Below are 22,368 nucleotides of genomic sequence, written 5' to 3'. Positions count from 1 at the left end.
TTTGTTCTTACAATACTCATGCTTTCGTTTCATTCAACAACAAATTTTGGTTGTACAAAATTCTGTCATTTTTGTCCTAATGATTCATTTCCAAGATAAGAGAGACAAGATGGGGCCCTGTGCTGCTTGATGTATCGCTTTACATGTACTTCAAGGGCTCTACATACAGTAGATCCCAAACAAATGGAGCATATGGACTTATTCAAAGGTTTGGTTTTAAAATAGGTCTTCTGCTGAGTGGAGATGCATGGACATCATAATACCTACCACTTCCATTCTAGGTTAATTTATGAAAGCTGCACCTGAACTTTGATTGTTCAAATTGTTTTAACAAACCAGTTATTTTTAGAATAAATATGAGTGTAACCTGAGGTGGGATACTTTAAAGAATATTTTTGTGTTTCTTAAAAACAATGGTTGAAGAATAGACCTGAAGTTTTACCTCCAGCCAATCAGAAGGACCTCATGTGTGTGGCAGATGAGTCGCTGGAATGCTGAGGTAAAGTGAACTCGACATCAAACATCTTACCTGAAGCTCTCTGAAGTTCAATCTATAACCCCAGACACATCTGGATCCTATCTAGTCCTCTCAACATAACTCTTTATCTCTCTCTAACCTTCACTCCACAGAAGTGATGACCAATTTTATGGGACAGTTGTAGGTCCTTGAAAGGTTTTATTTTTACCTTTGAACTTTGGAAGAGGTGATTGGCATGTTGTTGTCGCTGTCAGTATGGTTTTAGCCGATGTGAACACATCCACACCAGTGGAAGAAGGCATATATGGAAACCTTATACGTCATACCTATTTGTAATAGGTTAATTTAACATTAAATCATTTTTATATTGTTGTTATATATTATTCCTTTACCATTATTTTCTCTCAGATGTTTCCTGGGATGTTTGACCCTATTTATTTATTTTATTTATTTTTACCCTGTACAGATTTGCCTATACCGTAGTTGTGTATCCAATTAAACTGTTGGTTAGGTTTATTGAATAAACATGAAAAGGGCAGATGGGTCCTTGATTTATAAGCTGTTTGTCTTATAAAATAAAGTGTGTCATTGAAACTGAAACATAACTCCGCTTTTAGACACAACCCTAGCCAGTGGGCGGGATTAGGTCGGGATGAATATATAAAGCCAGAAAGACACATTTTACATTTATTTATTATCATTATTATTTCATCGGCTCGTGAGACCAGACCAACCTCAGGTAAGCACTTCTTTCTAGCAATAAAATGGTAATTTCACAAAAAAAATTATTTTGATATTTCATATTGGCAGTACTTCAATATATGAATACATGATTTTACCCCATCATCTCTTAGCCAGTGTAAACAATCACAAATGTTTGTGATAATGTGAATTTATTTGTTTACACAGGAATGAACTGTCTCATACCGTTTCTTTTTGTGCTCTCCATGGGAGCTGCTCAGAAAAGCCAAAGACAGACTTCAGAGTGGGACTACAAAGCTGAAGGTGAAATACTGAATATGTACAATAAATGCTACTATTTTCCTTTAAAAGCTTTTGAAATGTTAATTGCTGCAAATGTAAGTTATATTGTCAAACATCTATGAAAATATCATGATAACATTTTTATTTAAATGAATTAACAAAATGTATAAACAAAAATACAAATGTCTATATTTTTGTGTATGATCTCTCATATCCCCCCTCCATTTGTTAGCTGAGAAAGTAAACTTGAGAGGATGTGCCAATCTCACCTTAGTCTTGGATAACTGGAAATATGCCATCATGACCCAAGTCAAAGACCTCCTTCTGAATGATCACAATACAGTGCTACCAGACTATGGAAGGTACGGTAAATGCCTATGATTTTATATATATATATATAGATGTGTACAACAGGACCTTTTACTAAAAAGAAGAAACTCAGAAAAAGAAAAGTTACTTTTGAAACAGAACTAAAGTGTGGAATCGTGTCTCTTTTCACATTGTACTTGTCCCATTTAATGTGGTCTTTTCAGGATTCAGCCATTATCTGAAGCCCTAAATGACCTCTACAAGGAATTTAACTCCTTAAAAGAGAGACTTGCAGAGCTGACCACAAAGTTTGAGGGCATAGAGTTGTTTGTGGATGAAGCCCGAACCGGCAGGAGTCACTCTCCTCCTGAGGGAGAGGGAAATCCAGCTGAGCCTCAGCCTGGCACAAGACAGGGGCGCAGGAGCAGGGTGGTGGTGCGAAGAGTTAAGAAACCTGATAATTCACAAGTTTAGGACTGATTCAGGTATCTTCTGTATACACACAAGACAAGATTTATTGTACATTAATGTATCTAGATTTAAATATATATTTAATGTCTCTTTACCAAGTTTCTTAGGTGAGAAAATGTAAGCTTTTTAGAATATTTAGACAATGTATGAGTCAATGTCAGGCTTTACCCTTTTTTATGCTCTTTTCACTTCTATTCATTGTAATTGCATTCAAATAATGTGATGATGAACAATGGCAGCAGCTGTTTTTGTTGTATTATGTTCTGTATTTTCTGTAGCTCTCTTATTTTTTCCTTTTTAACTTGTGAATACATTGTATAACATTAATAAAAAAATTAAAGCAATATTTTTTGTTTTTTGTTTTGTTCCTACAGTAGTCGGTGGTATTTTACAAAGAATACAAAACGCGCCTGCTTTACAAACGCTAATACACCGTTGTTATGCTATGGTAATGAAATGGCTATTGAATATTAATTAGGTTGTGTGTTCGCCCCAGTAGCCTACCCGATGTCAGCATAATCTAATTAATATTCATGATCGAGGCACGTACGTTTTTATCTAGTAGGCTACTAACTGAAGTAAAAATAAAAAATTTTTAAAAGTACTCTGCTTATACTTATATAAAAAATAGCTTAAATACACAGTCCCGTGACAATATTAATGGGTTTCCTCTGGCCCGAAGTGTAGATGTCAATGGTTTTTATGTTTCTTTTTTTAGAATGACGTTATCAGTGTCGGTTATAGTCTTGCACATTCTGTCAGTGTCGGTAAGTCAACGGCAGATTTTTCAAACCTAAAATATCTTAAAAGGGTACATCTCAATAATTACAGAAATGTGTGGAGAAGAACTAAAAATAAGACGAGATTCAGTAATTATTAGCTTTAATTGTGCCATGTTTGCCGAGATATCAGATTTGAACGTTTAGTGTTTAGGAAGGTGGTTTCCGCCACAGAAATTAACCCCCCCAAAAAATGTATCTCACAATTCAGACTTTTTTTTTCTCGCATACGAGTTTATATCTATCAGTTCTGACGTTTTCCCATACAATTGCGAGTTTATATCGCACAATTCTAAGGAAAAGTCAGAAATGCGAGATGTAAACTCTCAACTGTGAGATAAAAAGTCGCAATTATCAAAAAAAAAAAAACGTTGTATTCTGTGGCTGAAACAAGCTTCCATCGTTTAGCGCTCTCTAGTGGCGGATATGGTTTCCTACAGCAAGATCTTTAGCACACAGTTGTACTAAGTTACCAAATTGTCTGTTTTATGGGTCACTCTTGTTATGATGTACCAGTTTAAACTCTGTGGAAATAAAGAGCAGAAGTTAGCTATTGCTCAGTGATGTGAGTAATGTAGAAGGGAAGGGTATGGACTGGCCATTTAAAAATTTCCAGTTATGTGAGGGTGTCAACAAACTTATTTTTTAATTGTTTTATTCAATAAATCAAATTTATAAAAAAAAGAAAAAAAAAGAAAGAAGAATAAATCAATTAGTACAAAAAAGAAATCAAAAAATTAAATCATATCATTAAATACATGTTGATTTTTGTACATTTATGCCCCTCCCTGGCCCTATTTGCATGTCCCTATCCCATTTTTTCCTTTAGCTTTCAAAATGGACACCGAGTGCACTGAGTCACGTAACATTTCAGAAAGTATGGTGGTGCAGGAGGACATCCCGCCTGACCCTTCTCTGGCCACCGACTTAATAGTAAGAGTAGCCTACTCTACATAATCTGTAGTTCTAGGCACACAATTCCACAAGGAATTGTCACAGAATGAGTTAAGAAGAGCAACAATGATGTGAACAGCAGTGAGATTTGTCAAATATGACTGATTTGTCTTTTACTATAGGTTACATGCAAAATGATTCTCTTAATCATAACTAAACATGATAAATTTGCTAAATGGCTTTAAAAAAAATCTTAATTATGAATTTTTTCAGACTATATTTTCTTGCCCCATTTTCTTTTTTTTTTTTTTTTTAGCATAAACTACTACATGGAAAATCTAATTACCAATGAGATACAAAAAATAAACTTAATTCAAGATATATTTCCATTATATATTTTTTTTTTATTAATATTTTATCCAGGATATTAGGGCATGTTGGAGACATGAAAATGTCTGTTTGTACTGTTCAGGTGAATGCAGAGACTCAAATTGACTCTGAGACAGTGTCACATGGAATGAACCATGCAGAGGAGGGGTGGCCCGAAACGATTGATGCAGACGATATTGAGGCAACTGGCCGCTACAGGAAGAAATTGCAGAAGGATGTGTGTTATTAGCACACACGGTTATGGAAATTGCTACTATGAGTGCCAACACCATAACCACAATTACCATTTAAAAAAACAAACAAACAAAAAAACATTTTAGAAGTATGTCAGGAACTGTAAAGTGTTTAAGGAATAGTTCAGCTAAAGATGATATTCTGTACTTCTGACCAGCATCATGTTGTTTCAAACCCATGTGATCAGACGGGTGCATTATTTGTATGATTCTTTTATACTTTTGGTGCTTTTGCCTTTTGAAGCTTGAAAGCTGTAGTTTCCATTCATTGCAATTGCATTAGGCATTGACAGTGCAATTGCATAGATAAATTACAATCTTCAGGACTTCTTTTGTGTTCAATGGAAGAAAAAAAGTCACATAGTTTTGGAAGTTGGAACAACCTGAGAGTGAAGAATGACAGATTTTTATATCAATGTGTCATATTATATTTATTTCAAGGTGAGCAAGTCCTTTAAGACAGCAGGGAGATTTGGTTTCAAATCATAATATGTCTTGTAAAATATGTCAATGATCATTAATATATACCAGACGAAAGGAAATGTAGTTTGGCTGGTCTCAAAGTTTTGAATCTATGTTTTCTAATGTTGTTTCTTGTCCCCTGCAGGAAAACAATGTGTGAGGAGACATCCAAGTAGAACACTGCTTCCAAAACGAGGACATTTTTCCAAGGGCAAATAGACTTTAACATGTTGCCTTTGGCTTGCTCAGTTGGGGATATTTTGGGGATATTTAATTTAATTTGATCAATTAATAAATTCCTCTTGAAACAAACGTTGTTGTATTATTTTAATTTAATACTGTGAAGCTGCTTTGATGCAATCTGTATTGTGAAAAGCGCTATACAAATAAACTTGACTTGACTTGACTTTAAATCAGTTCTGTCTAAAGTAAATTGAAACAAGCATCCAAGATGAATTACTCTTCCACATCAGTTTGTTGAACATTTATTTTTTTGAAGGTCATAACTTTAGCATAGACAATTGTACACATATCAACTCTGCCTGAACTTTCAAAGCCTGAAAATTAAATGTGAAATGTGAAAGTTTCCTTTAATCTCTTCAGTATTTATTTAACAAAAAAACTCATTACGCTTGATTACAGAGAAATGAGTATGTCATATGTCAAGTTATTGACATTTTAAGACCATGAGAAAGGATGCCTTCATACAGTAAATAAATGCATATAAATGAACCACATTAAACATCTATTGAAAATAGAGGGTCCACTTGCTTAAGCATTGTATAATGCACACATTGGCACTATTTCTTGTGAAGCAACCCATCTCTACATTTGTGGATGATAAGACTTGACTTTTGCGGATGTGAGAATGAAATATTAATCCATCTTTCAGCATGAAATAACCCAGAAACAGCTGCACCACCTTGATCCCTTTGAAGTGCACTATTCCATAAATCGTAGAAAGAAATAATTATAGATATTGCAACACGTATTAATGCCATTTAATAATAGTAGCCTACGTATTATCATTATCCTCTCAAATACAGTAATAAAATAAAGAAATGTTAAGATGGTCAAGCAACGTCAGTTTGGGTAATAATTAATATTCGTGAGTTAAGCTTGCGTATGAAGATAATATGATGCCATAAAGAATCGCATGTGCAGGGTAAGATTTGTGAAAGTACATAAGATTGCAAGCGTAAATAAAATTTGCGTGTGCAAGAGAAGATTTGTAAAGGTTTGAATCGTTTTTTAAGTTTAAGAAAAAAAATATTTGCAGCATTTTACTGTCATTCGTAAGTATAGTGGATGTATTTATGGCATCATATTACCTTCATACTTGAGCTCGTTCGTTGTAATGACGAGGAAACGGCCAGTGTATAGAAACCAGCTGGCGAAACGAAACTGAAAGTTATGTACCGAATGCTATATAAGAAGCGAAGAGAGCGGAACTGCAAGGAATAGTTCGGTTTGCTGACAGGAGTGAAAACTGTTCAGGGAGAGTGACTCTCCAAAACATGTATCTGTCATCTTTTTACAAAGCCAAGGATCAATTCAGGTAGGCCTATATGCCGAGATATATTGTTGTTATGTATCCTCTCGGTTTGTTGTAAACGATTCTCATAGAGGTTTGTGGTTCATGATGAGCAGTTTTTAATTTTAGATTTCACTTAAATTTACCAAACAACTGCATTTAGACATTTTTTGCATTTCCCTTTTCTAGAAATATGTGAGTATCATTTCTCATTAACTAAACCTAAAAGAAGTAATGAGGAAGTTGTTATTTGTGAACAGAGATGGTCATGAGATTATGTTGACGATGCGCTGTGGAAAAAAACAAAAAAAACATTGTTATGAATTTGCGGGGCAATGCAATGTCCTGTGATTCCTTGTGAAAAATTAAAAAGTCATTGTGTAGTAGCCTAACGTGTTTAAACTGTGGTTTTTGCAGCCTAACCATAATGGCCACAGGCAAAATCATGGATGTCTACTACTTCCATGATTAGGCAATAGTCTCTATGGCAAACTACGGCATTTTTCTTTATACAAATTCATAATTTAAACGCATTCTGAAACCCATTTTTGAAACCATTGTGCATTTTTGACATTTTACATTTTTGAAGACACACACACATGATTTCTCCACAAAATGTGTTGATCAATCAATGTTCAATACAAACTTTTTTGTTGTTGTTCTGCAATCATACACTATTAGTGACGCACTAAGCCGTGCCTTTAGTCTCCTTGTGCCATAGCCTTTATATTACATGATACACATTTACAAAATATTTATTTTTGAAGATCTTTTACCTTTGAACCTCTTTTCCAAGAACCAGGAAGCCACAAGCTGTAAGAAGGTAGAAATGCCAAAGAAGGGAAAGGGTAGAGCGAAACGAAATGCAGGTGAACAGAAGAAGGGGACTCAAAAAAGAGATGGCAGCACATCTTCATTTAGAACGAATTCACAGAATCAACCAAAAGGCAAGCGTACGAGTCACCCAAGCAGATCCAGATCCAGATCCAGAGGCCATGGACGACACAGCACAGGCGCAACAGAGTCTGAGCCGCTGAGCAAAGAGGCTCAGACTCAAACAGGCTCAAGTAGGTTGGAAAACAAGGAGACTCAGACAGAGACTGTCAGTCATGCAACACAGCAGACACAAACAGAGACAAATGGCAATACAGAGACCACAGAAGTGTCACAGCCAACAGACCCCAGTCCTGAAGATGTTAGGATGGAGGTGGAAACTGTGCTGCCAAGGAGCAAAGGAAATGAAAGTGATGGAGAAAAGAAGGAAAGTGTAGAGAGGAAGAAAAGGAGAATGAGTGAATCAAGGGAACCTACTAAGGAGACAAAAGACAGGACTGACCTATCAGATGGTTGCAGAGAACAAGATGGAGATCATCAAAAAGATAAAGACACAAATGAAAAACATTTAGAAGGAGATTCACAAAAAGACACTAACCTCAAGTCAGGAACAGAAGAGCCAAAATCGTACGCAGCGGCTGCTGCAGCAGGAAAGACTAAAGAGTCTAAGGAGGAGAAGAAGCAGACCGCAGCGGATAAGGTCGATACAAGGTTTGCAACATTATAATATAATGCACTTATATCAAATGTTTGACCTAAATAGATACAGTATATGACCTCTAATTTTTAAAATATTTATTTCAATATATATATATTTTTTTTTTTTCATAGAAAACCTTCTCCAGTGAGGGCTCCAGACAAAGATCCGGCGTTCACTTTCTACATTTATGCTGTTCTGGACAAAAGATTCAAATTTAACCAAAATGACTCTCTTTTGCTCCTTTTTGAAAATGAAAGCTTTAAACTAGAAATTACACATTTTTTGTAAGTCTCTCATTAATGCATTATAAAAACATAATTAGCATATATTTTATAGCATATAGTAGCAAATACAATATAAATTGTGCAAGAACATATAACTGATGTAAAAGCTATGTGTGATATATGTGTCGTAAAGTGTCAGTGTTTTTGACTGTTATATCATTTTTTCTTGCGTTTAGGGGCCTACGACAGGAAGGCTATTTGATTGAAGCAACATTTTCAGTTTGGGAAAGGTTTGCACGGGGTGTTCCAATATATTATAAGTATGCAGTGCAGAAACAACATGACTTCATTGAGGAAATAGCATCAAGATGTCTTTACACCCCCACTGACAATACAGTAAAAGGTACTGTTTTAAAAGTTATGTTTTTTGGTAATTCATTGTACATTGTATATGATGTCATTCCTGATCTGTGATTGTATTTCCTCTCAAGAACTACACCTTTATGAAGGTTTTATAAGTTCAAGTTCAAGATTTTTTATCGAAAGGATGAAGAACTGGTGGTTTCAGAATGAGCAAAAAGAAATTTACAAACATTGGGAGACCTCAGCTCATGTACTGCTGGACAGAGTGTTTCAGAAATGGGGGACATTCATCAATGAAGACAACAAGACACTTATTGAACACCTAAACAGATGCCAAGAAGGTTTTCATTCGGTCATGAGACGTTTGACATTTCCAGCGAATCTCTTCGTCTCTCAAATAAACGTATGTGTGAGTTTTCTGTAGCTTTATTCCATTTCCAAAAGACTATCCTAAAGAGTTGAATGACTATAGATCTGCCCTCTTTGTTTTAGGTCACTGGATTGATTTCTGAAAGACTGAGTTCCATTTTAAAAGGAAAATCTGGAGGGAAAACTTCAGAGAGCCCCATATCTTTGGAAGTGGCCCTCTCAGTGTTCCAGGTGTGCCGTGGCTGCAGAGTGGATCTCAGCACAAAAGACTGGGGCAAACTCTGCCATGTTGTCTCTGAAAGGACTGCTTCTCTTGGAGAAATGCAAACAACCCTAACAGCCCTACCTTCAATTGACTTGTGAGCAAGATTTATCGGAAAAATCTGTGGTTTTATAGAATTTAATTTCATCTACATTTACATTTATGCACGCTTATTCAAAGCGACTTACAAAATATCCATTTCCCCTAAAGCACCATATAAAGCAAATACTTCTGCATGTTTATTTATTCTTTGCATTTTTAATGGGTATGTCTTTAAAGACACCACAATTATCATCATAACTTTGGTTTCTTTGCAGCACTGTGATTGGACTGATGAACCAATGTTCAAGGAATCTGATCTCTGAGATAGTGTTACTTGTTCCTGTCCTTCATTTATTGAGAAAGCTCAATGCACAGGGCAAAGGGGCAAAGTCAGATCCAGGCTCAGCTATGGACGAACAGAGTTGGGCAGGGCTTGAAAACATAGAGTATCGATCTTTTAGGGAGAGAATTAGAGGACTCCCTGATAAAAAGAGGTTTGTCTGAATACCTTTAGGAGAATTTTTAATTCTCAAAATTTCATAATGACTTGAAAATAGATATGTGTGAGATTACATGTGTTGTTCTTAATTTTGTAGGATGGTCCTTCAGATGATCAGAGATCACTTACCAATGACCAAAGATCAGCCTTACTTGTTGAAAAGCTGGCTTTCCATTGTGGCATTTGAGGATGTCCCTGAGTTTGCCCAGATGACTGGAAGTGGTTTTGAAATCCTGATCCAGAGTCTGATATACAGAATGAAGGAGACTGAACAAAAGACTAACACTGATCTGAAATATCTGGAGGTATTTGATTAAGGGCACTTCGCTTGCTCTACAGGTTTTGTATTTGGCATCGAGAGAACACTTTCATACCAACCGGTGTTTGTTTTTTAAATTGCAGGCAACCGAAAAGGTCCTGAACTTCTTGTTGAAGAAGGTTGAGGAGGACAGAGGGCGGTATGGAAGTTCATTATATGTGGGATTCATTGTCATTTGATATTGAGCAGGTATTAATGCAGAATTTCTTTAATCAATAGAATCATGGAGCCCAAGTCATTGGATTTAATCCTTCAGCGTTGCATAAGTGTTCACAAGAGTGCTTGCAAGAATGCTCGTCTTGTCTCACATTACAAAGTCACAGTGCTCTCTTTCCAGCTCCTACTCAAAGTGGCTGAAATTCTTCATGATACGTTTTCAAAGGTACTGTATCATTGAGGTCTTCTTGTCAGTCATGGTATTCTGTCTTTTTAAGTAAATCATTTTATTTTGCAGGGTGGAGAGGAAATGAAACAACAGGACAAACAGCTTTTGTCTAAACTTAAGGACATTCAAAGGGATTTCACAAAGTGGAGAGATGGGTTGCTCCTCGAACCTATGATGCAGACCTCCAGATTCACTTACTCAAGAGAAATACAGGTGAAGTAATCAGCACAATTAATCAACTGCATGACGGTCTTAAGCCACAGATGAATTGTGCTATGCAGATCTGCAGGTCAGAGTTCTTGACCTTGTGGCTGGGTCTATAAAATAGTCATTTGATATATTCTTCATTTTAGTTGTGGAATGAATTGTATGGGATTGAGTGTTCAATACCAGGCATCTCTGAAAGCTGGATGGATTTATTAGACCGAGACCTGAAACGGAGAGCGTCCCAGGTAAGATATGAACCTTATTTTAGAAGTATACAGTACATTGGAATTGTAGATAATGTATGTAGCCATCCTCCTTTTGTTTTTCAGACCTCTGACATTGACAAGATTGGTATGTACTTTTTGGAGATGTCAGCAAAGGCTATTGAGAATAGTCATGCAAACCTTCAGTCTTGTTTCAGAGAGTTGTGTGAGGCTGCTATTAAGAACCAGTGTCAGGTAATGTCACCTTTTGAAGCTGATAGAATTATGTTGTTTATGCAGTTTTGTTTTATGTATCACTCACTCTTTTCTTTTCTTTAAAGAATATTAGGTAGATTGGTGTATTTGTACATCTTGTTCTGGTGCCTTTTTGTAAAACATTTTTGTGTCTTTTTGCCTTTTTCTTGCAGGCAAAGAAGGAAGGAGGCCTTTTACGCTCTCTCTTTTCCAAGAATATTTCATGGTCTGTCGTGTCCTCCATTATTGTGGAGTCAGCAGCTCGCTTTGAGGAGAATCACGAAGGTCGTCTACTGGACCCACAATCAGCAATCAACTTCCTTTTGTCTCAAGGTGCAGTGACTATGTCTCACAAGTTTCATGGTTTTAACATTGTCTAACAACAATGTGACTATTCAGAGAAAGAACACTTGGACGCAATTTAAGAATCTTTGTATATAAATAAAGTAGGGGCAGCAGTTGTTCATTAACATTGTGGCTTGTTTCATTTTCACAGACAATTGGAATCAGTGGAAGTTAGAAGATGATGCCAGTCGTTTAATAGCAGATAGTCAGTCATTCTTGGGTTGTCTGATTCAGAAACTTTGCCAGGGAAGTTTACCCCTGGGCCACCTTAAGACTATCTTTAAATATAAGAGTCAATTTCAGAGGCTTTTCAGCCAGTGTAAGTCTTAACGGACATTCATGCCAAGGACAATAGCTATAAGAATAGCTATAACTATAAAATTAATCATTACAATTCCATGATAATAGGGAAGTCCACACCACAGCTATAACGACAAACGACACAGAGGAATTATATCAGTGGATCACTTTCAGATTTTTTTTTTTTTTTTTTTTACAGCTGATGAATAGTAAAACCATTGACAGCCAATCAGAATTGACCTGACTTTTAAAGAGCTTGAGCATTTGAAACGGCAAATGATGCTAATATAGATATCATAATAGTTATCTTTATAGATATAGTACTTGGTGTGAACAGTCCTTTATTCACTTAATTTCTGAATTACTTATTACTTTTAGTCTTCATTAGGCACCAGCTTATTTTGTATATTTTTGTTTATTTTGGCTTTAGATAAGAGCAACAAGAAAGAAGAGAATATCTCAGTCGATGTGTCCGAGCTACTCAGTCAAAGAGAAAATGACTTGAAAGCGCTTGAGCAACAGAAGGAGTACATGACCAACTTTATAAATATGCTGGGGAAGATTGAAGATGTCATAGATGGTAAGGAAGGTACCTTAGGACAGTGGTTTTCAAACTTTTTGTTGCCAAGCACCCGCAAATACGATGAAGATGAAAGACCCATTATACTATGTCTGATAAATAACAAGTGTGATATTATAAAGACAACATGCTGTTTCCAAATATAAAATTATTGGTATTTATATTGTTGCATTTCCTAGAAACAAAGGAAATTATAAAAATTTGTATAAAGTAAATATATATATATGTTTATATATATATATATATATATATATATATATATATATATATATATATATATTCTCTTCACAAAATTGTACACAAATTTGTTATTTCTTTCACAATCTAAATCTGTCAATAAAGTAAAAAAAAACAAAACATGATTAATCTCATGATTTCTTAGCAGTCCTTAGATAGCAGAATGAGATAATATCAGATCCAGTAAATGTGTTTACTTACACTAATTGCATTACACATATATAAAATAAAATAAAATACTATTGTGAAAAAAAAAAAAAGATTTATCTCAAATGTTTTGTGGACCCCAGTTTGAAATCCCCTGCCAAGACTTTTATGAAGCTCTCTGAAGATTTTTATAATAACATTTTGTTTTCCATTCCTGCCATGTGGGCACATCAGTACCGGAGGTTTCTTCCCTTGAAGACATGGTTAAAACCAACCTTCAGGCGGAACCACTGCACAAACTGGTTGAAGTGCAAACATATTTCTCCAAAGACTATATCAACAAAAACAGCACAAGGCAAGTGTTATTCTACACTTCTAATCTGCAAGTCCAAGAAATGGCACGGGAGATGTATGAAGTGAAAACCAGCAACATTCTTCTATGTTTATGGCGAGAAAGGGCAACAGAATATTTAATGCCTGGTCCTCAGCTTTTGTCTCTAGACTTTACAGAAGTCCATGAAAGAATCTGGAGGCCTTGTCTTACTGACTTCCTTAACCTTGGTAAACGGATTGCAATTGGAGAAACTTGTTTCAAAGAGGTGGACCAGGCTTTGAACTGGTGTGGGGATCAGGGTGAAGGAGATCGTCTAAAGAAAGAGTTTACTTTGATGGCCACTATGCTGAAAAGCCATCATTTTCAGGATGAGAACTGGCCAGAGAATCGTCTCAATCAGATTCAGGAATATAGCCGCCTTCACCATGCTGCAGAATCTGCTGAGGTCATTCTGAAAATTAAAGATAGGTTGGGATTGCAAGGAGACTTCAGTCAAATACACTGCCTGACTCAAGTGGTAAGAGACCAATCTTTATTGTGATCACATTAAATTTAGCATGTATGTGTTTTTGTTTAGATTTGTGAACATTTTTTGTTTTATGTATAGAGAGATGACTCATTCAAACAAAACACTCTGGGTTCGCTGAGTGATGATCTCATCAGCGCCAGGCAAAATCTGGCAGATGTCAAACGCCAGCACACAGCCTGTCTGAAGGCATTCTTGGAAAGTGATACTCTGATTAAATGGGTCAAAATGCAAATTCTAAGTAAGATTTTCCAGATTTATCTATTTTAAACTGTGGAAAAAATCTTCATATTCAATACATTTCTGTCAATTTACTTCTTATTTCATCCAGGTTTAAGGGACCTGAAAGTTTTTATGGAACTGGCATCAATTTCTGCTGGAGAGAATGATGTAGACATTGATAGGCTAGCCAGTTTTGAAACTGCTGTGATGGGCTATGGCCCTTTGCTTTACTCACTACCAAAAGATGCAGGATTTGAAGAGTTTATGGACCATGCTAAGCAAGTATGGGACACCCAAGACAAAGATAAGAAACTCCTGGATAAACTGGTTAGTTTCTGTAAACACCTAATTCATAAATATTAATCTTATGATAGATTGCTTGAGAAGTTAAATGAGTAAATGCACACCTTTTTTATTTTATTTTCTACGTTTTACAAGCAGCCGCGGCGCTACCATTGGGCCCGGGTGGGCCTGGGCCCACCCATTTTAGGTCTGGGCCCACCCATTTTCTACTATGGTTTTGTACGTTTCTTCGTTCGGATCTATTTGCGATCCATTCCATTCTAAACAAACAACGCAGTTTACATGCTTCGTCCTTGTTTCATTATTCATTAAGATAATAATTAATAAATGCACGCATAATTATCAGTGAACTTGATAAATGTTGCAGATATGTTTTGCTATGCACAAACAAATGACTTTCAACTTATGTGTGCAAAATTCAGAATAAAATGAATGTGCAGCAATTTGTACAAATAGAGAGTCTGTAGGTCTACTATAGCCTACGTGTTGTAGCCATTAAATAAGCTCATTTAGTTTCATATTTGTTAAAATATTATAATGTTATTTTTTCATCTATGTTGATTATGAAAAGTGAACCGCAGAGTAAGATAGGATGCGCAATATATCGAGAGACATGGCGTGGGTCAGACATGATTTTGACCACTTAATTAAGTTTTGTTTTGTAGAAAGACTTTTTTTAAGTGAATTTCGTTTTGTATAAATTATATCTTAATTTTAATAAAAAAAAATTATCAACCAATTGCCTGGAACCAAGAAGCAAATATAGCAGACGATATAGGCCTAATCATGGAGGCGTCCGCTTGTGAACTGGAGCGCATCTCATTCTCATCCTAACTTAACGAAACTCAGCGTAGGCCTCAGAGACATGAAATATATCTTAAGAAAGCTTGAAATGTCTTTTTAACAATTTAAAACGAAAAGAAATAGGCTACATAATCAGAGATGTAATCCATGATGTGCATTTCTCTCTATAGGCGCGTTCACTACGGAGATATGGCGATCGTCAACTTCATCTTTACAGCTGTTGTTGCTGTTAATAAACTAAAAATAATAGGCCTATAATTTTACTAAACAATAAATTAAATGAAATTGTAATTGTATCAAAAAAGCAACAAAAAATTCCTGTTTAAGTTTTCTTTTCTTTTTTTTACCTATGCTAATTACGCATTAAATTCAGGTAACTGTTAGGCTACTGAGTCGCTGTCCTCAGTGCCCAGAAAAGCGCTGAAACGGAGATGAAGGGGAACCCGTTTATTTTTTTATTTTATTTTTTTGCCTTATTTTAACTGGCCCATCCAGTTTTCTGGAGGCCCACCTACAATCAAAATCCTGGCGCCGCTAGTGTTTACAAGTATTATAAATTGTCTATTTTCTTTCAATGAATAGGTGCCGAATTAATGCAATTTAAAACTGGCTAATCACTATCATGTCCATAAGCATGTCCATACATGCTTTCAATGAAGTGTTGACAATATATCTATATCTATAAATCTTGTATACAGAGAGACTCCGCTCGGTGGTTGGATTGGCTAAAAGGTTTAAGGGAGACTCATGGCTCTGTAGAGCAATCATCTTTGTCCCTGGCCTCAGCTATCAACACTGGAGGCGTGTATCATGTGGGCTGGCCTGAAGATTTCAATGGGAAAGTGAGTAGATACTAGTATAAAAATGTTAAATGCCTAAAACACAAATGCTCTGTGGCTTAAAATCAGACTTTTACTTTTAAAAAGCTTTCTTAAATCAATGATACTATTCTACTAAACAGACATTCTGTAGAATATTTGAGTTTATGAGCATCAATTTGGTAACAATAAGTTGTGATTTGTTTGTAGACAGGTTTGGAGAATGTCTTTCATGTAAAAGTGACGAAGAACAAACAAACAAAGACATACAATCTTAATGAACTCTTAGAGCTGCAGAATAAGCTCATGTTGATGTCATCTAAAGGGGAGCATGGAAGGGATCAAGTCAACAAGTTTACTCAGGTTGGGTCCATTATCACCATTGTCCACCAACATTTTGCAAAAAATATTAAACTAACAATGTCTGAAAACATAAATTCCCAATAAAAGACCAGATACAATCATCTCTCTATTTGCATCACTTTTTTTAAGGAAATTAAAGTTTGTTTTGTAGAGACTTACCTCTGTTTTCATTCTGTAGGTTTTTGAAGGAGTTCAGAGGATGGGCCACATCCTTCTGCAGTTGCGCACATCGGGTAATATGCTCTTCCGAAACTGGGGAGCACAGATAACATGCAACCACCAAGATCAACCCTGCATTCAAGTTAGCTTTTCCCTTTTAAGCAAGTGTGTTGAATATCGGGGTGAGGTTACAGAGGAGCTTCAAAAGCTGTGTCGCTCCCTGGAGGGCTTCCATAAAGAGTGGTGTAGCCACTTGACTAAGATGCGCTCTCAGTACTACGCACTGAATCACTACACTTCAGAGCAAGTGGTCTATCTTTGCGAATGGATCAACGGTGTCACTATCAGAAGGAAACCTGTGCCACAACATATGTGGCATCTTTTGACTCCTATTAAATCAGATTGCACCCTAAATGAGATCAGAGAGGCCTTTGAAAAAGCAACTGAGACTGAATCTATGTTTCAATGTGACACGGCAGAGGAATCAGACCAGAATAGTGAATTTGGCCTGCCTTTACTACACGGTGGAATGGAATGCTTGGAGGACCTGTGGCAGCAATTTAAGGAGAACATGTCCAGATTCCTTACCCACCATGTGGATGTTGAAACACTTGGGCGGTTTCTCTCCAATCTCTCTGACATGAATCAAATGCACATCAAACGCAAGATTCCTCCGATTATACAAGAGGGAAGGCCGAACCTTGTCCAATGCTCTGATGCGGAACTGATTAGCACCACTCTGTCGTTTTATGCGGAGAGTCCACAGCAGCCTCTTCCAACAACTGATGAGGTATTAATGTGCCAGGAGGAGACAACTAAAGAGGAGGTGGAGATCTTCCTCCGCCGATGCCTATTACAGGGTACTGCAAACGGTCATAAGAAGATTTACACTCTAGTCAATCCAGGATCACTGACCTATGATGTGAGTGTGGCTCTGGTGGAATACTTTGAGACACATGAACGGTGTGCTGGGCCTCATTACCGTCTAGTGATGGTCTGTCCTGTAAACCAGGATAGATATATTCCTTCCTTCTTCAGCAACTATAAGGTGCAAACTGGTATGAATATATCTGCAGAAAGAATGAAAAATTATATTCGCCATCACTTCCATATACCGTCTAAGCTGGTCACAAACTCAAAAGTCTATCCAGAGCAACTCTCTGTCTGGATGATTGCATCTGAACGTCCAGCTGTTGGTAAGCATTGGATATATTATATACTGTAAGTCAACATGAAATAAAAAATGTACTCTTACTTTCTTAACACATGTTCTAGGTATCATCAAATTGTAATAGTTTGCTTCATCGTTGCTTCTGAAGCTATTTTGATTTCTGGCTGATATTCCCTCCAAATATGTGCTATAAAAAAATTGTGGAACAAAAATGTATTTCCACATTGTGGAAATAAAAAGGGTTGTGTTTTATCTTGGCTTTAAATATGGTGATAATATTCTCTTGTAGACAAGACTAGACATGCTGATACTCTTCTTTCTTTGGAATTTCTCCCTACTCTTGTTGCAGGAAAGTCTCTCTATGTCAAGCGTCTTTTTGAGCAGTTCAGAAGAGAAGTTCCAACAGCCACTTTTCAAACAATCAGACTCATCGAGCCTTACGTTGACATGCATGGATTTGTCCAAACTCTGTCTGAGAGACTAGATCCACTGAGAGAGCAGGACCCTTTGCTGTTGCACATTGATGCTGCAGCCGTATGTTTTTCAAAAAATATCTTAATCATTTTAGCTATCATAGCGTGCACTATTATATACTATTTTGGGGTGTTTCACTACATTTCCTTTTACATTTTGGATTGCTATTAATGGATTTCTTGACTCTACAGGTGCGTCATGGCTTGGAGGAATTCCTATTCAAATTGCTAATTCTAGGATGTCTTAGTGACAGCAAGGGAACTATATGGAGGAGAAATGCAGCTCACTTAGTGGCAATTGAAGTACTTCGGCAGGGTCAAAAGAGTAAAACCCAAATGGAGGTAGAATGTTTGCTTTGTTAAAAAAAATTCTCCGTTTGATTAACTTTTTGCTCCTTGAGTCATAATTAAAACGTTTTGATTGTGGGACTAACCTGGAATTCTGCATTTCTTTGTTTTACAGACAACCCATGGGTTTTTGAATGCACTGCCTACTATCTTCTGCAGGCCCCCTAAAGACATCAAGAATTTGGAGATCTTGAGAAAAAAAGGGGGGTACACATCCTTGGATCCACTGATGGATAATGGAGAGTTTAAAAGTGAAGACATTCAGAGACCCTACCAATACCTAAAGAGGTTCAACAGGAATTTCAACTTGGATCACTTCAAATATCAAGCTCATTCTGTAGAAGGTGATCCAGTTGACTGTCTCCATCATCTTTTGTCAAACTACGGCTTGAAGGACCCATCATGGGCAGAATTAAAGCACTTTACTTGGTTTCTTAACCTGCAGCTTAAAGACTGTGAGAATTCCTTGTTCTGTGATCCAGACTTCCTTGCTGACAATTTAAGTGGCTTTAAGGGCTTCATAGTAAAATTCATGATTCACATGGCTCGAGACTTTGCCTCTCCTTCCATTGACATCTCTGACCAGAGCCCCTCCTTTTTCTCTGAGAATGAAGATGAGTTAGACATCCTATCTATTAGAAAACAATGGGAAAATGAATCTCACCCATACATCTTTTTCAATGCAGATCATTCCACCATGTCTTTCTTAGGATTCCACGTAAAGAAAAATGGGACAATTCTTAATGCAGTCGATCCAAAAAGTGGCAAAGTGTTAATGGAAAATGTGATGACACAAGACCTGTTTACAGACATTGAGCGACAAAGAATTAACCTATCTGAGGACTTTGATAACCTGTCCAGAGAAGACAAGATACGAAGAATTTCCTTTGTTGTTGGTGCCAAAAAAGGCTGGGTAAAAGGAGAGTTTGATCCAGATCCAACGTATGAACTCACTACTGACAATGTTATGAAGATGTTGGCTATTCATATGAGATTCAGATGTGAGATTCCTGTGATCATCATGGGAGAAACTGGCTGTGGGAAAACACGGCTTGTGCGCTTTCTCTGTGATCTGCAACGTGAAGGCAGAAATGTTGAAAACATGAAATTAGTCAAAGTTCATGGAGGTACTACTTCTGACATCATCTATAGGAAGGTGCGGGAAGCAGAAGAACTTGCTCAGAACAATTGGCAAAATTATAAACTCGACACCGTTTTGTTTTTTGATGAAGCCAACACAACCGAAGCAATCTTTGCCATTAAGGAAGTGCTATGTGACAAAACTGTACAGGGATACCCTCTGAAGAAAAACTCTGGCCTGAAAATAATTGCTGCTTGCAATCCATACAGGAGACACACACCCAAAATGGTTGATCGCTTGGAGCAAGCTGGTTTAGGATACAGAGTGAAAGCTGAGGAAACTGAGGATCGCCTTGGTAAAGTTCCCATGAGACAGCTTGTGTACCGTGTTCACCCGTTACCCCCAAGCATGGTGCCTCTGGTATGGGATTTTGGACAGTTAAGTGATTCAGCTGAACTCTCTTACATTCGTCAGATTGTGCAAAAACAAATGAGAGATCATGGATTGCCCCTAGCATGCCATCGTGTGATCACAGAAGTTTTGGCTGCCTCTCAGAAATACATGCGCAGCCAAGCAGATGAATGCAGCTTTGTAAGCCTTAGGGATGTGGAGAGATCAATGGGTGTCCTGGTTTGGTTTTACAACCACAGAGATGATTTTTTTCCAAGTTTCCGCTTGATTGAAATTAAGCAGATGATCTTGAAATGCTTGGTGCTTGCAGTCGGTGTTTGCTATTACCCATCACTTGAAGACAAAAGTCCATACCTACAGACTATCAGCAAATACTTTCCTGATGAGTTTAACTCTAAAGAGTCACTGGAGCTGGAGATAACTTCATGCCAAGACTTCTTTCTTAAGCAGATCCAAACAAGAAAAACGATTGCCAAAAATCTGGCTTTGAAAGAGAATGTCTTCCTTATGGTGGTCTGCATTGAGTTGAGAATCCCACTCTTTCTGGTTGGCAAGCCAGGGAGCTCAAAATCTCTTGCTAAGACTGTTGTAGCAGATGCAATGCAGCGCCAGGCCTCTCACTGTGACTTATTCAAGAAACTCAAGGAGGTTCACATGGTGTCCTTTCAGTGCAGTCCTCACTCAAGCCCAGAAGGAATCATTGGAACCTTCCGGAACTGTGCCCGGTTCCAAAAAGATAAGAACTTAGAAGAGTATGTGTCAGTAGTTGTACTGGATGAAATAGGACTTGCAGAGGACTCTCCTCAGATGCCATTAAAGACATTGCATCCTCTTCTAGAGGATGGATGCATAGACAGTGACAACCCACAACCATACATGAAGGTTGGATTTGTTGGAATCTCAAACTGGGCTCTCGATCCAGCAAAAATGAACAGGGGTATTTTTGTGTCCCGTTGGGACCCAAGTGAAAAAGACTTAGTTGAGACAGCTGAAGGCATCTGCGAATCCTCATCAACCGTTGTTCTCAAAATCAAGCACCTTCTGCCAAAATTGGCAAAAGGCTTCCTAAACATCTGTAAAACTGACAGTGAGCAGTTCTTTGGACTCCGAGATTATTATAGCTTGATAAAAATGCTTTTTGCAACAGTCAGCGATTCAGATCAAGAGCCATGTGACAGTGAGTTGGCAGAGGCTGTGTTGAGAAACTTCAGTGGACAAAGGGATGATTTTGATCCACTTGATTATTTCTTGGAAATCTTCCAAAACATTCAAGATGTCCAAAGGCCAAGTACATTGACAATGATTGAAAAAAGTCTTAACCACCACAGTGACAAAGAATGTCGATACCTTCTTTTGCTTACAACTAACAATGCTGCCTTACACATAATCCAACACCATATTTTCTCCAAGGAGAACTATACATGCCCAGAAATTGTCTTTGGATCAGGATTTCCCAAAGACCAGGAGTATGCCCAGATATGCCGCAATGTGAGTAGAATAAAGGCATGCATGGAGACAGGTCGAACGGTCATCCTTTTGAATCTCCTTAATCTATATGAAAGCCTGTATGATGCTTTGAATCAATACTATGTGTACTTCAGTGGACAGCAGTATGTTGATTTGGGACTTGGTTCACATAGAGTAAAGTGTCGAGTTCACAGAGACTTCAGACTAGTTGTGGTGGAAGACCAGGAAAAAGTCTACAGAAAGTTTCCTGTTCCCCTTAAAAACAGACTGGAGAAACACAAAGTTGACAGAAGTACAGATTTGACTCCTTGGCAGCACAGAGTTTTGGTAAAACTCAAACAGTGGGTGCAAGAGTTCTCAAAAGTTCAGCAGTCTGAATCTACTGAAGCAAATTTCAGCTTATCAGATGCCTTTGTTGGTTTCCATGGCGATGCTTGTGCCAGTGCACTCCTGCAGGCTTTAGAGAAAATACAAAAATTGGGCCACGATAAAGCTACTCAAAATGATGAACTCCAATGCATTCCCATTTACAAGAATGAAATCAATGAACCAAGTGAAGAGGGATCTAACATTAATGTGGCCATGGACATATGCATGAAAAGAGAGGAAACTGTGGCTCATCACATTGATGAAGATATAACAGAGTCTCAAGAGGAAATTAACAAATTTCTTGATGAGGCACAAGGAGATGTCTCAATGGAAGTTGAAAGTAAGGTACAGGATGCAGAGGTTCATGAAGAAATTGTGACTCTTGGAGATGATTTTGGTCTTGTGAAAATGGATGAAGATCCTGTTGATGTTGAAACAAGAGACAGCATGGAGTCAATCAAAACCATGGAGTCAAACAAAACCATGGATGAGGAAGAGGAGGCCTATGAAACTGCCAAAAGCTTTCTCTTGAATTGTTCCACACCAGACTCCGTACTTAGGTTGAAGTATTCCGAATTGGGAAATCAGGAGAAAAACAAACTTCAGAGAATATATTTCCATCAGCAAAACCATCAGTCTCTCAGAGACCTATTAAAAAACCATCTGAACAAAACCGATAAGGACAAGAGCAAATTCTTAGAGGTAATGTTTTAC

General features: G+C 37.2%; 2 protein-coding genes across 5 annotated transcripts in view; both read left to right on the top strand.

Annotated features, from left to right (window-relative positions):
- Positions 1–116: 116 nt before the first annotated feature.
- On the top strand, positions 117–2,573 carry LOC309485431 (uncharacterized protein). Of its 2 annotated transcripts, none has more exons than XM_082152244.1 (3): positions 117–1,483; positions 1,704–1,824; positions 1,996–2,573. In XM_082152244.1, the coding sequence occupies exons 1-3, from the start codon at positions 1,390–1,392 to the stop codon at positions 2,243–2,245; spliced, it is 465 nt and encodes a 154-aa protein (XP_082008370.1). In that variant the 5' UTR covers positions 117–1,389; the 3' UTR covers positions 2,246–2,573. The 2 variants fall into 2 exon arrangements, with proteins under 2 accessions (XP_082008370.1, XP_082008369.1); XM_082152243.1 differs by having other exon boundaries at positions 1,695–1,824.
- Positions 2,574–6,399: 3,826 nt separating this feature from the next.
- rnf213b (ring finger protein 213b) overlaps positions 6,400–22,368 on the top strand; it is a 34,497-nt gene continuing 18,528 nt past the window's right edge. For 2 of the 3 annotated variants that reach the window (XM_082151605.1, XM_082151604.1), the window contains exons 1-25: positions 6,400–6,558; positions 7,331–8,079; positions 8,200–8,352; positions 8,529–8,695; positions 8,784–9,064; positions 9,148–9,383; positions 9,604–9,822; positions 9,925–10,132; positions 10,230–10,285; positions 10,366–10,528; positions 10,601–10,744; positions 10,885–10,983; positions 11,068–11,196; positions 11,370–11,529; positions 11,693–11,860; positions 12,272–12,421; positions 13,040–13,656; positions 13,747–13,906; positions 13,997–14,214; positions 15,693–15,836; positions 16,023–16,175; positions 16,354–17,530; positions 17,855–18,039; positions 18,171–18,320; positions 18,442–22,356. In XM_082151605.1, the coding sequence (XP_082007731.1) occupies positions 7,364–8,079; positions 8,200–8,352; positions 8,529–8,695; positions 8,784–9,064; positions 9,148–9,383; positions 9,604–9,822; positions 9,925–10,132; positions 10,230–10,285; positions 10,366–10,528; positions 10,601–10,744; positions 10,885–10,983; positions 11,068–11,196; positions 11,370–11,529; positions 11,693–11,860; positions 12,272–12,421; positions 13,040–13,656; positions 13,747–13,906; positions 13,997–14,214; positions 15,693–15,836; positions 16,023–16,175; positions 16,354–17,530; positions 17,855–18,039; positions 18,171–18,320; positions 18,442–22,356 (9,768 nt within the window). In that variant the 5' untranslated portion in view covers positions 6,400–6,558; positions 7,331–7,363. The remainder of the gene's footprint in view (positions 6,559–7,330; positions 8,080–8,199; positions 8,353–8,528; positions 8,696–8,783; positions 9,065–9,147; positions 9,384–9,603; positions 9,823–9,924; positions 10,133–10,229; positions 10,286–10,365; positions 10,529–10,600; positions 10,745–10,884; positions 10,984–11,067; positions 11,197–11,369; positions 11,530–11,692; positions 11,861–12,271; positions 12,422–13,039; positions 13,657–13,746; positions 13,907–13,996; positions 14,215–15,692; positions 15,837–16,022; positions 16,176–16,353; positions 17,531–17,854; positions 18,040–18,170; positions 18,321–18,441; positions 22,357–22,368) is intronic. The other variant, XM_082151606.1, reaches the window with a different exon arrangement.

This window comes from Leuciscus leuciscus (assembly GCF_965113295.1).
Source record: "Leuciscus leuciscus genome assembly, chromosome: 21".
Lineage (NCBI taxonomy): Eukaryota > Metazoa > Chordata > Actinopteri > Cypriniformes > Leuciscidae > Leuciscus > Leuciscus leuciscus.
This window is presented reverse-complemented; position numbering and strand designations above follow the sequence as displayed.